Here is a 13,516-nt window from a genome sequence, read left to right as displayed (position 1 = left end):
GCCCCAGATGCTCAGCAGGCTCTGGGCCTTGTCCTGCTGACTTCTAAGCACAGACACAGCTTACAAAAGAGATTACTATCCCTTATACAGCTTTCCCAGGGCTGCCCCTTGTCCTCCCCCAGGGAACTCTCGGATTTCCTTTCTTGCAACTTGTGATTGCTGCCTCTTGCCCTGTGACAGTGCAGCTCTCAGGAGAGTTTGGTTTCATTCTCTCCAGAACCACCAGGAGGTCATGAGAGCAGCAGCTCCATGACGCCCTCTACACCTTGCTCATCAGTGCAGGCAGCCTCAGTGTCATCTCCTGCTGGTCCTCCCCAGCGAGGACATGGAAGGCTCGTCTGTAGGAGCCCTTTCCATCTCCTGGTGCCCTCCTGGGTGATGCAGGGCATCCCTGGAAGTGCTGCTCAGGAGACAGGGACTGTCTGACAGTGGCAGTGTTCAGAGGACAATGGGACAAGGCCACCAGCTTCTGGAGGCAGCTGGGAAGTTTGTTCTTCTTTGAGAGGGAACAAAGAACTTCCAGAGGTCTCTCCCAACCTCCATTATCCTGGCTTGCCATGCCTCTCCTGGGCCCTTGAGCAGCCACAAAAGGCAGGCAATGCCTTTTTGAAAGCTGCAGCAGCAGCAGCACAGAATTACATGGATGTACAAGGTGGTCTGGAACCATTCCTAAAAGGTCCAGAAATGCCCCTGATAAAGGCAAAATATTTCCTAGGAAAGAGGCCATGTGCTGTGGTATCCCTGGAACGCCAGAGTCCAGGGCACCGTGTGCACTCATTTCCACATCAGCATGATTCAGGGTTGCCTGAAGCTCATGGATTTTCCCAACTCTTCCACATCCCAGTGATTCCCACAAGCTCTGGGAGACTGATCAAGTATCCCTTTGAACTGTGATATTAGATGAATGGGCAAATGATGCCTGCCCCAGGGAAAGGAGCCATGAGCTTTAGGCTCCCTGCCCTCAGCCTCTGCCCCAAAGCCGCCATGCGGATCCCAACCTCAGGGCTGGACACACTGAGCAAAGTGGGTCAATTTGTGTTTGAGAAAATGGGTCAATTTGTCTTTCAGGGAGAGATGTGGGCATGCCTTTGATCACCATCCTACGTGTTGAAGGCCATGTTTTCTAGAGGATCCCAACTGAGGCCAGAGCTCTGGTTGTCAATTGCAAAGGTCAGGGCAACCTGGACAAAGGCTAGGCCTTGAGTGGATGGAGAGCAGCCCTGTGGAGGGGGACCTGCAGATTCTGGTGTTTGAAATACTGAACATGAAGCTGCACTGCCAGCTAGCAGCCCAGTGCAAAAATCCAGTCTTATTCTGGGCTGCTTCCAGAGCCGTGTGGGCAGCAGGTCAAGGGAGGGGATTGTCCTGCTCTACTCAACTCTTATGACACCGTACCTGGGGTACAGCCTGCAGCCCTAGGACCCACAGCCTAAGAAACACACGGACCTGCCGCAGTGGGTCCAGAGGAGCCACAAAGAGCAGCAGGCAGCTGGAGCCATCAGCCTGTGAGGACAAGCTGAGAGGGTTGGGGCTGCATAGCAAAGAGAGGAGAGGGCTTCCATGAGACATTCAATCAAGAAAGGGAAGGAGGCCTTGTGTGCAGGTGTAGGGATGGGTCAAGGGCTACCATTTCTAAAGTGAAAGAAGGTGTATTTAGTAAATAGTGTAAATATTTGGGAGGAAACTTTTAATCTGAGAAAGGAAATACACTGGAACTGGTTCTCCAGAAAAGCTGTAAAAGCCATTTCAGGGGGCTTAAGGTTGGTGATTTTAAGGTCCATTCCATCCCAAAGTGATTTTAGGAGACATCACAGGATTTTGGGTTGTACAAAGAGCGAGAAAGACATTTGAGATGAAAGAGGCAGAGACCTCATCAGCAGCGAGGCCTGGCAAGTGGCCACTCCCAGGAGCTTGGATGTTTCACAAACAAGGAATGTTTGTGGCCCCACAGGGCTCTGGGACCCAGCATAAAAGGCTGCTCTGCTGCAGGCTCTGCATCCTGGTCTCTGGCCTCCCTTTCCTCAAGGAACGAGGTAAGCCTGAGCCCGCTCCATCCCTCCCTGTGGGCTGCACTGCTGTCATGGAGGCTGCCCGGCTTGATCCTTGGGCCGCCTCAGCTTGGGCCTGACACAGAACTGTTGGAGGGCGGTCAGCCTTTCCATGCTGGGGGCTGGGGACAGCTGGGAAGAGGGGGCTTTGTTCCAGCACAGGGGGATCAGTGGGGCTCAGCCCCAGGGGGATGTGCCCAGCAGAACTTGCACCTGCCGTGGTGTAACAAAATGTGCCCTTGCGTGCCGGGACATTGTCTAACACAGCCATGTCTGCTCTGGAGATGGGCTGTGAGCAGTCTTTCCACAGGGCCTTAAAGCCGCTGGGTCCTATTGCTGAAGTGGGGCGGCCTTGCCGTGCCGTGCCACTCGGAGGGCTCGAGGAGGGTGGTGGGAGCTGTAGGCACAGAGTGTGTTTTGAAGACCAAGCGTGTCCCTGGGGAGAGCTGAGGGACAGAGAGACAGACTGATCCTGAGGCTGGTTGGCGCTCCCTGCTCTGTGTTGCAGCTTTGCCTCCCGCACCGAGAGATGTCTTGCTGCAGACCCTGTCCCCCACGGCCCTGCGGCCCCTGTGGCCCAACCCCCCTTGCCAGCAGCTGCAGTGAGCCCTGCTTCGCCCGCTGCGCTGACTCCACGGTGTACATCGAGCCTTCGCCGGTGGTGGTGACCATGCCGGGCCCCATCCTCACCTCCTTCCCTCAGAGCACTGCCGTGGGATCCTCTCTGTCAGCTGCTGTGGGCAGCTCCCTCAGCACCGCGGGGGTTCCCATCTCTTCTGGGGGCTCCCTTGGCCTGGGGGGCTCAGGCCTGTGTCTGCCTCTCTCCCGCTGCGGTCAGATCTGCTGAGGCCGGCGCATCATCCCCCTTGTCCTTGGCAAATGGGCCCATCTCTTGCCCTCCCTGGCCCCCCACACGCGCTCCTTGGTCTCTGTTCTCTGCCCCCGCTTTTGCTCCTTCTCATTAAAGCCTTTGTGCAGCACTGCTGGAGAGCCATTGTCGTTTGTTCTCCTCCTCCCTCACCTACACCTTGCTCTGCCAGGATGTGCACTGGTTGTTGTCCTGAGCTTACCAGCTGCTGCATTAAGAATTCCCAGAAATTACACCAGAGCACCAAAACTTCAGTCACTGAGCTTCCTTCTGTAAACCGGAGATCACCTCCATGCAGGGCCCGGTGGCAATTTGTTCCTTGTCAGGTATTTAATATATGTTGAGTAACATTTCATTCCTGTCAATGTTTCTTCACAACAGCATAGCAAAATATATAGTATTGCAGGCAACCCCAACGAGGGGAAAGAATGATGTGAAGGACTCCGTTGATAGCAGAAGGCTGATTAATTTTATTTATTTTACTATAATATTCTATATTATATTACACAATGTTACATTACATCTAAGCTGAATCTGCCTTGTGCTCAACTCTGCACTGAACTGCACAGAATCTCATGACATTGCCTTTACTTTCGGTTAAACAATCTCCATATTGAGAGATTGAGCACAGGTGAATGAGCACAGCCACAAGCAGGGGATCCCAGATGCCTGGCTGAGGCCAAGGCTCACAGAGCTGTAGCCGGAGCCCCTCAGGCTGTGCCTCTCAAGCCTTTGCTGCGTGGCCCCAGGGCCCGGCTGGCTCTGCCAGGGTCCCAGCTGCAAATGTGAAGGGGAGCTGTGCTGGTGCATTCCTCCGCTCTCCTTTTTCAGGCCGCACTGAGATCTGAAAAATGTTCATTAGGCCTCAGCCTTGGAAACAGCACCTGGTCTCAGCTCTTACTCAGGTTATCAGAAACATACTTTCTTCCCAAGAATTGCTGCCTGAAAAGCTCATGTTTTCCTCATGATGAGTCTTGGAAAATATTTTTTTTTCCTGAATGCCACAACTCTCCCGTTGTCACACTTTCAAAGAAAGGGCCAGCACAAACTCTGTCCAGGGTGAAACCTTGTTACGACTAAAGCCCACTCTCTTACAACCCTACAAAGAGTGCTCCAAAATGGGACCATTTGAGCTGTCCTGGACAGCAGCAGGCTGTGACCAGCAATGGCCCTGAGTGGGACGGTTCTCCCAGCCAGGGAACTGTCAGGGTTGCTATACTTGGAGGATTGCCCAACAAGGACGAGTCCTGGGCTGATGCCCTCGCTCCTTGAGGCCTGGCCCTTCCCCCTTTGGGAGATGCAAAGGCATCCAAAGTGAGTGTTTCACTGACCACTGAGGGGAATTTTTCACAGGTACCTTGCTTGTACCGACTCTTCATGTCTGTGTGCATGCACGTGTGCATATATTTGCTCTAGCACATCTGGGAGAAATACTGCTTCCGTAGCTGTTTAAGTACCTTGGAGATCTAAGTAAGTATGGCCTGTCAGTAAGGTGAAGTTACAGATATAGACTTGGCTAAATGCTGCTTAGTGGTGTTCTTTAGCTAAGTTGCTAAGTGTAACTTTGAAGTTGTAAGTTAGGTTAAATGCCATGAAGTGTTTTTCCTCGGTGAAATTTTGAGGGTAAGATATTATGTAGGTTTTAGGTATTAGTTAAAATAAAGGTTAAGTTGGAGTGCAGTGAAGCTTGTAGTCTTTTAGGCCGTGTTCCTATGCGTGCTTGCCGTCCGTGTCTTTTGTCGCGTGCACAAACACACACATACACACACACACACACACACACACACACAGACACGCACACACACACATACCCCTGGACATACAAAGGCAGAGAGAGACACAAAGCCGCACCCCTAGGTAGTTGTTGGTTAATTTCTGTTGAGATAGCTTGTCTTCAGTTAGGTGTTGTTGTTGGTTGTTTGATGTTGCTGTGCCTCAAGTGTGGTGTAGGTAGGAGAGTGAGTGTTTGGAAGGAAGTTTGTTGTGTTTCAGTGAAACGTGAAAGGCGTGTTTTGCTGTTGCCCTTGGGAGAGATATTTGCGGCAGGTGAAGCAGTGTTTGTGAAGAGGAGGCTTGGGCAGAAGCGCGTGGGTGTGGGTGTGGCGGGGCAGGGTAGGTGGTGAGCTGGGCTGGTCAGGCTGGAGCAGGTAGTTGTGGCCGAGTGGTGAAGGCGATGGACTAGAAATCCATTGGGGTTTCCCCACGCAGGTTCGAATCCTGCCAACTACGGGCACAGGCCCCTTTTGGGCTGCGGGCAGCTGAGCACGGGCACAGGGAGGGGCCACACGGTGGGTGCCATGGCCAGGAGCTGGAGCTGCCCCCGAGCTCCTCCTGCACCTGCAGCCCCAGCAATGAAGAAGGATAGGGGAAACGCAGACAGCACGTGGAGCTGTGAGCATTTCCTGCCCTTGCAGGAGCAGCAAGTGTTGAATGCAAGGACCCTCAGCTTTGACATGACAACCTGCTTGACACGGCGTGGCCAGAGGTCATAGCTTTTACTTCAGAGTAACCATGAGCAGCACGAGGAGCAGGATGTGCAGAGGGGAAAGAGGAGAATTGTTTCTGCTGGCAAGTGCAAGCAAAGGCAACGTGTGTCCGTCCTTGGCCAGCAAAGGTGTGAAGTGTCAGGCAGGAGGCGTGGTGCAGCGTGCTGGGAGCAGAGGTGTATTTGTGGTGAGGGGTGCAGGCGTGAGGATGTTTCTGTAATTCCGGTGGGCTGCTGTGTGTGAAGGCCGGAGGGCGCAGGCTGTGTTAGGGAGGTGTGTGAGAAGGGCAAGGGCAGGGCATGGAGGTGTGGAGGGCAGTCAGAAGGGAGGTGAATTGTGAGGGTGTCTGTTTTGTGGGGTGTGGTGGGCAGAGCAGAGAGGAAGGGATGGAGGGAAGGGCAGCAGTGGCGGGCAGCAGGAGTCTGCGGAGAGGGCAATGGCAGGGAGGTGTGAGGAGGAGCAGAGTGGCGCAGCGGGAGCGTGCTGGGCCCATAACCCAGAGGTCGATGGATCGAAACCATCCTCTGCTAAGGTGTATTTTTCTCTCCAAGGCTGCCGCAGCCAAGAACTTTTGACCTGCTTGGCCCCAACTTTTTGGGCTGCGCTTGCTGTAGGCTTCCCGTTCCCTCTACACCTGCTTCTAGCTTTTGGTAGAAATGATACAACTTGTAAGCATTTTATACCTGGATTTAGTTAGGAGTTTTTCCAGAGGGAAGAAAAATGAAGTCTTTACCCAGAAAGAAAACCTAAGAAAACCTAAGAAAAGCTAAGAAAAACAAAGCTTTCCTTCAAAAGGTTCTGTGTACCCATGGTTTGGGTTTCCCTGTAAGGGCCTGATAGTCTTCAATCAAGGGAAAGAAGATTTCCAGATATTGCTTGCAGTTCAGGTGGCAGGAAGGAGAACAAACAAGCACAACTCTCCAGCAGTGCTGCACAAAGGCTTTAATGAGAAGGAGCAAAAGCGGCGGCAGAGAACAGAGACCAAGGAGCGCGAGTCGGGGGCCAGGGAGGGCAAGAGATGGGCCCATTTGCCAAGGACAAGGGGGATGATGCGCCGGCCTCAGCAGATCTGACCGCAGCGGGAGAGAGGCAGACACAGGCCTGAGCCCCCCAGGCCAAGGGAGCCCCCAGAAGAGATGGGAACCCCCGCGGTGCTGAGGGAGCTGCCCACAGCAGCGGACAGAGAGGATCCCACGGCGGTGCTCTGAGGGAAGGAGGTGAGGATGGGGCCCGGCATGGTCACCACCACCGGCGAAGGCTCGATGTACACCGTGGAGTCAGCGCAGCGGGCGAGGCAGGGCTCACTGCAGCTGCTGGCAAGGGGGGTTGGGCCACAGGGGCCGCAGGGCCGTGGGGGACAGGGTCTGCAGCAAGACATCTCTCGGTGCGGGAGGCAAAGCTGCAACACAGAGCAGGGAGCGCCGACCAGCCTCAGGATCAGTCTGTCTCTCTGTCCCTCAGCTCTCCCCAGGGACACGCTTGGTCTTCAAAACACACTCTGTGCCTACACCTCCCACCACCCTCCTCGAGCCCTCCGAGTGGCATGGCACGGCAAGGCCGCCCCACTTCAGCAATAGGACCCAGCGGCTTTAAGGCCCTGTGGAAAGACTGCTCACAGCGCATCTCCAGAGCAGACATGGCTGTGTTAGACAATGTCCCGGCACGCAAGGGCACATTTTGTTACACCACGGCAGGTGCAAGTTCTGCTGGGCACATCCCCCTGAGGCTGAGCCCCACTGATCCCCCTGTGCTGGAACAAAGCCCCCTCTTCCCAGCTGTCCCCAGCCCCCAGCATGGAAAGGCTGACCGCCCTCCAACAGTTCTGTGTCAGGCCCAAGCTGAGGCGGCCCAGGGATCAAGCCGGGCAGCCTCCATGACAGCAGTGCAGCCCACAGGGAGGGATGGAGCGGGCTCAGGCTTACCTCGTTCCTTGAGGAAAGGGAGGCCAGAGACCAGGATGCAGAGCCTGCAGCAGAGCAGCCTTTTATGCTGGGTCCCAGAGCCCTGTGGGGCCACAAACATTCCTTGTTTGTGAAACATCCAAGCTCCTGGGAGTGGCCACTTGCCAGGCCTCGCTGCTGATGGGGTCCCTGCCTCTTTCATCTCAGGCATTTTTCACCAGTTTCACACCACCCAATGTGGAAATGATTAATGTGTGTCCCACCTTCCTGAGGCCACTTGACTTGGGGGTCTCTAGTCATTGGGTAAGGTGAGTTTAAATATATTTATATAATTTCTACAATATTACAACACATGTTCTTCTTGATGGTTAATTTGGCTCAAGTTACAGTTAAGTTCAGCCATTAAGTGACTCCTCAGGTCATACCCAGGAGATTTCAATGCAGGCACTCAGGCTCATCCTGAGAGTCATTTCTATCATGGGCCATCACAGATATACAGAAGACTGTGGGTCAGTTGAGGCACACAGTCAACACTGCACAACCCCATAGTGGGGAAGAGACCCAACTCTGCAGGGAGGTGGCAAAGCTCAGTGGCAAGGGAAGTCCATGTGCAGCTGAAAGCATGTCCCCTGCAGGCCTGAGTGACAGCCATGCAGAACTTGCTTACAGTCACAGGCTGTGCCACGGCCTGGTTTTGTGATCAAAGAGATGCTGTGTCCTTCCCTGAAACAGACCCACAGCCACACTGACCTGCTTTACTCAGCATGCTCATCCCAGAGGCAGAGACCTGGCTGGAGGCTTTGGGGAACAGGCTGAGGGCAGGGAGCCCATGGCTGTTTTTTTCTGGGTCTGGGATGGGGTTTCCCACTCCATGCATTTTACATTTCAAAGGGACACTGGATCAGTCTCCCAGAGCAGCAGAGTGGGTGTCATCACGATGTGGAAGAGCTGGGAAAATCCCTGAGCTCCAGGCAAACCTGAGTCACCCAGTGTGGACTTCAGTGGACTGGGTGCCGCAGACTCAGGCGCTCCAGGGATAACAGAGCTCATACCCTCAATGTTCTGCTGCCATGAAGGATATTTCCCCACCTCGTATTCCCAGTCGTGGATCACCTGCTGCTTGTCTGCAATCTCCTGCATCTGCTGTATCCCAAGGCAGGGTCTTTTGGAGGCAGCTCAAGGGCTGTAGTGACTCAGAGTACCCCACATCAACCCCAGAAGGTCTGTGTGGAGCTCTGGAGGTCTTGTGCTCCTAGAAACTGCTCTGAGCAGATCAAACTGCCCCAGATGCTCAGCAGGCTCTGGGCCTTGTCCTGCTGACTTCTAAGCACAGACACAGCTTACAAAAGAGATCACTATCCCTTGTACAGCTTTCCCAGGGCTGCCCCTTGTCCTCCCCCAGGGAACTCTGGGATTTCCTTTCTTGCAGCCTGTGATTGCTGCCTCTTGCCCTGTGACAGTGCAGCTCTCAGGAGAGTTTGGCTTCATTCTCTCCAGAACCACCAGGAGGTCATGAGAGCAGCAGCTCCATGACGCCCTCTACACCTTGCTCGTCAGTGCAGGCAGCCTCAGTGTCATCTCCTGCTGGTCCTCCCCAGCGAGGACATGGAAGGCTCGTCTGTAGGAGACCTTTCCATCTCCTGGTGCCCTCCTGGGTGATGCAGGGCATCCCTGGAAGTGCTGCTCAGGAGGCAGGGACCTGTCTGACAGTGGAAGCGTTCAGAGGACAATGGGACAAGGCCACCAGCTTCTGGAGGCAGCTGGGAAGTTTGTTCTTCTTTGAGAGGGAACAAAGAACTTCCAGAGGTCTCTCCCAACCTCCATTATCCTGGCTTGCCATGCCTCTCCTGGGCCCTTGAGCAGCCACAAAAGGCAGGCAATGCCTTTTGGAAAGCTGCAGCAGCAGCAGCACAGAATTACATGGATGCACAAGGTGGTCTGGAACCATTCCTAAAAGGTCCAGAAATGCCCCTGACAAAGGCAAAATATTTCCTAGGAAAGAGGCCATGTGCTGTGGTATCCCTGGAATGCCTGAGTCCAGGGCACCGTGTGCACTCATTTCCACATCAGCATGATTCAGGGTTGCCTGAAGCTCATGGATTTTCCCAACTCTTCCACATCCCAATGATTCCCACAAGCTCTGGGAGACTGATCAAGTATCCCTTTGAACTGTGATATTAGATGAATGGGCAAATGATGCCTGCCCCAGGGAAAGGAGCCATGAGCTTTGGGCTCCCTGCCCTCAGCCTCTGCCCCAAAGCCGCCATGCGGATCCCAACCTCAGGGCTGGACACACTGAGCAAAGTGGGTCAATTTGTGTTTGAGAAAATGGGTCAATTTGTCTTTCAGGGAGAGATGTGGGCATGCCTTTGATCACCATCCTACGTGTTGAAGGCCATGTTTTCTAGAGGATCCCAACTTCCCAAGCTAAGGCCAGAGCTCTGGTTGTCAATTGCCAAGGTCAGGGCAATCCCAAACCTGGACACAGGCTAGGCCTTGAGTGGATGGAGAGCAGCCCTGTGGAGGGGGACCTGCAGATTCTGGTGTTTGAAATACTGAACATGAAGCTGCACTGCCAGCTAGCAGCCCAGTGCAAAAATCCAGTCTTATTCTGGGCTGCTTCCAGAGCCGTGTGGGCAGCAGGTCAAGGGAGGGGATTGTCCTGCTCTACTCAGCTCTTATGACACCGTACCTGGGGTACGGCCTGCAGCCCTAGGACCCACAGCCTAAGAAACACACGGACCTGCCGCAGTGGGTCCAGAGGAGCCACAAAGAGCAGCAGGCAGCTGGAGCCATCAGCCTGTGAGGACAGGCTGAGAGGGTTGGGGCTGCATAGCAAAGAGAGGAGCGGGCTTCCAGGAGACATTCAATCAAGAAAGGGAAGGAGGCCTGGTTGGGAGGTGTAGGGATGGGTCAAGGACAACCAGTTCAAAAGTGAAAACAGGTGTATTTAGAATGGATATTGGGAATGAATCTTTTCATTAGACAGGGGCGATACACAGGAATATGTTTCAAGAGAAGCTGTAAAAGCCATTTCAGAAGGCTCGAGCCAGATGATTTTAAGGTTCATTCCATCCTAAACTGATTCTTAGGGTCATCACAGGATTTTGGGTCGTTCAAAGAGGGAAAACAACATTTGAGATGAAAGAGGCAGGGACCTCATCAGCAGCGAGGCCTGGCAAGTGGCCACTCCCAGGAGCTTGGATGTTTCACAAACAAGGAATGTTTGTGGCCCCACAGGGCTCTGGGACCCAGCATAAAAGGCTGCTCTGCTGCAGGCTCTGCATCCTGGTCTCTGGCCTCCCTTTCCTCAAGGAACGAGGTAAGCCTGAGACCGCTCCATCCCTCCCTGTGGGCTGCACTGCTGTCATGGAGGCTGCCCGGCTCGATCCTTGGGCCGCCTCAGCTTGGGCCTGACACAGAACTGTTGGAGGGCGGTCAGCCTTTCCATGCTGGGGGCTGGGGACAGCTGGGAAGAGGGGGCTTTGTTCCAGCACAGGGGGATCAGTGGGGCTCAGCCTCAGGGGGATGTGCCCAGCAGAACTTGCACCTGCCGTGGTGTAACAAAATGTGCCCTTGCGTGCCGGGACATTGTCTAACACAGCCATGTCTGCTCTGGAGATGGGCTGTGAGCAGTCTTTCCACAGGGCCTTAAAGCCGCTGGGTCCTATTGCTGAAGTGGGGCGGCCTTGCCGTGCCGTGCCACTCGGAGGGCTCGAGGAGGGTGGTGGGAGCTGTAGGCACAGAGTGTGTTTTGAAGACCAAGCGTGTCCCTGGGGAGAGCTGAGGGACAGAGAGACAGACTGATCCTGAGGCTGGTCGGCGCTCCCTGCTCTGTGTTGCAGCTTTGCCTCCCGCACCGAGAGATGTCTTGCTGCAGACCCTGTCCCCCACGGCCCTGCGGCCCCTGTGGCCCAACCCCCCTTGCCAGCAGCTGCAGTGAGCCCTGCTTCGCCCGCTGCGCTGACTCCACGGTGTACATCGAGCCTTCGCCGGTGGTGGTGACCATGCCGGGCCCCATCCTCACCTCCTTCCCTCAGAGCACCGCCGTGGGATCCTCTCTGTCAGCTGCTGTGGGCAGCTCCCTCAGCACCGCGGGGGTTCCCATCTCTTCTGGGGGCTCCCTTGGCCTGGGGGGCTCAGGCCTGTGTCTGCCTCTCTCCCGCTGCGGTCAGATCTGCTGAGGCCGGCGCATCATCCCCCTTGTCCTTGGCAAATGGGCCCATCTCTTGCCCTCCCTGGCCCCCCACACGCACTCCTTGGTCTCTGTTCTCTGCCGCCGCTTTTGCTCCTTCTCATTAAAGCCTTTGTGCAGCACTGCTGGAGAGCCATTGTCGTTTGTTCTCCTCCTCCCTCACCTACACCTTGCTCTGCCAGGTGTCCTGGGCTGCTCTGGCTGCTGTCCTGGGCTTACCAGCTGCTGCACTAAGAACTCCCAGAAATTACACCAGAGCACCAAAGCCTCAGTCACTGAGCTTGCTTCTGCAACCTGCAGAACACAGTCCTGCAGGGCCCGGTGGCAATTTGTTCCTTGTGAGATATTTCAGATATTTTGAGTAACAGTTCATTCCTGTCAAGGCCCTTTCACAAAAGCATAGTAAAATCAGTCTTCTCTTTTCTATTGGTGATGTTGGGATGTTGAAGTGGTGTGAGTACAGGATTGTGGGCTGGAAAGGAGAAAAGCACTTCTTTTCATGTCTGGACATAGCAGTGTTACTTTAACAGAGTTGGACAGCTACGTTCACTCTGTTACTGACTAAATGGATGAAGCATGAATAGACTATTGATTTGAAATGTTTAATACCTTATAGGGAGACCATGCATTCAGAAGTGTACGGTATGCAAAGGATATGGATACAAAATTGAAAGGGTGCAAAAGGATTTGACAGCATTTGATCCACAGTCATAGCAAGGACTTAATTACAAATTCACAGTGACAACATTCATACCATTATCAATTCTCTCTTCTGCATACACGCACACACATACACTCGGTATTTAGGTGTGCAAATATACCTCTCGAAAATATCCCCGGAAAATGACCGTTCTTGGAAAATATTTTTTTTTCCTGAATGCCACAACTCTCCCGTTGTCACACTTTCAAAGAAAGGGCCAGCACAAACTCTGTCCAGGGTGAAACCTTGTTACGACTAAAGCCCACTCTCTTACAACCCTACAAAGAGTGCTCCAAAATGGGACCATTTGAGCTGTCCTGGACAGCAGCAGGCTGTGACCAGCAATGGCCCTGAGTGGGACGGCTCTCCCAGCCAGGGAACTCTCAGGGTTGCTATACTTGGAGGATTGCCCAACAAGGACGAGTCCTGGGCTGATGCCCTCGCTCCTTGAGGCCTGGCCTTTCCCCCTTTGGGAGATGCAAAGGCATCCAAAGTGAGCGTTTCACTGACCACTGAGGGGAATTTTTCACAGGTACCTTGCTTGTACCGACTCTTCATGTCTGTGTGCATGCACGTGTGCATATATTTGTTCTAGTAAATCTGTTGAGAAATACTGCTTCCATAGCTGTTTAAGTACCTTGGAGATCTAAGTAAGTATGGCCTGTCAGTAAGGTGAAGTTACAGATATAGACTTGGCTAAATGCTGCTTAGTGGTGTTCTTTAGCTAAGTTGCTAAGTGTAACTTTGAAGTTGTAAGTTAGGTTAAATACCATGAAGTGTTTTTCCTTGGTGAAATTTTGAGGGTAAGCTATTATGTAGGTTTTAGGTATTAGTTAAAATAAAGGTTAAGTTGGAGTGCAGTGAAGCTTGTAGTCTTTTAGGCTGTGTTCCTATGTGTGCTTGCCATCCGTGTCTTTTGTCGTGCGCGCGCACACACACACACACACACACACACACACACCCAGCCCTGGAGATGCAAAGGCAGAGAGAGACACAGAGCCGCACCCCTAGGTAGTTGTTGGTTAATTTCTGTTGAGATAGCTTGTCTTCAGTTAGGTGTTGTTGTTGGTTGTTTGATGTTGCTGTACCTTAAGTGTGGTGCAGGTAGGAGAGTGAGTGTTTGGAAGGAAGTTTGTTGTGTTTCAGTGAAACGTGAAAGGCGTGTTTTGCTGTTGCCCTTGGGAGAGATATTTGCGGCAGGTGAAGCAGTGTTTGTGAAGAGGAGGCTTGGGCAGAAGCGCGTGGGTGTGGGTGTGGCGGGGCAGGGTAGGTGGTGAGCTGGGCTGGTCAGGCTGGAGCAGGTAGTTGTGGCCGAGTG

At 53.6% G+C, this 13,516-nt stretch overlaps 2 protein-coding genes across 2 annotated transcripts; both read left to right on the top strand.

Moving 5' to 3' along the window:
* Positions 1 to 984: 984 nt before the first annotated feature.
* Positions 985 to 2,895, top strand: LOC311157338 (feather keratin Cos1-1/Cos1-3/Cos2-1-like; the record flags this gene model as incomplete). Its single annotated transcript, XM_084211977.1, has 2 exons — positions 985 to 1,023; positions 2,557 to 2,895. 2 exons carry the CDS (start codon positions 985 to 987, stop codon positions 2,893 to 2,895), a joined length of 378 nt encoding a protein of 125 aa, XP_084068103.1.
* Positions 2,896 to 11,169: 8,274 nt separating this feature from the next.
* Positions 11,170 to 11,487, top strand: LOC311157337 (feather keratin Cos1-1/Cos1-3/Cos2-1-like; the record flags this gene model as incomplete). Its single annotated transcript, XM_084211976.1, has 1 exon — positions 11,170 to 11,487. The coding sequence occupies one exon, from the start codon at positions 11,170 to 11,172 to the stop codon at positions 11,485 to 11,487; it is 318 nt and encodes a 105-aa protein (XP_084068102.1).
* Between the last annotated feature and the right edge of the window lie 2,029 nt (positions 11,488 to 13,516).

The sequence above is a fragment of the Fringilla coelebs genome, assembly GCF_963513975.1.
Source record: "Fringilla coelebs genome assembly, chromosome: 10".
In the NCBI taxonomy this organism is placed as follows: Eukaryota; Metazoa; Chordata; class Aves; order Passeriformes; family Fringillidae; genus Fringilla; species Fringilla coelebs.
The sequence above is the reverse complement of the archived record's forward strand: the minus strand, read 5'-3'. Positions and strand labels throughout refer to the sequence as shown.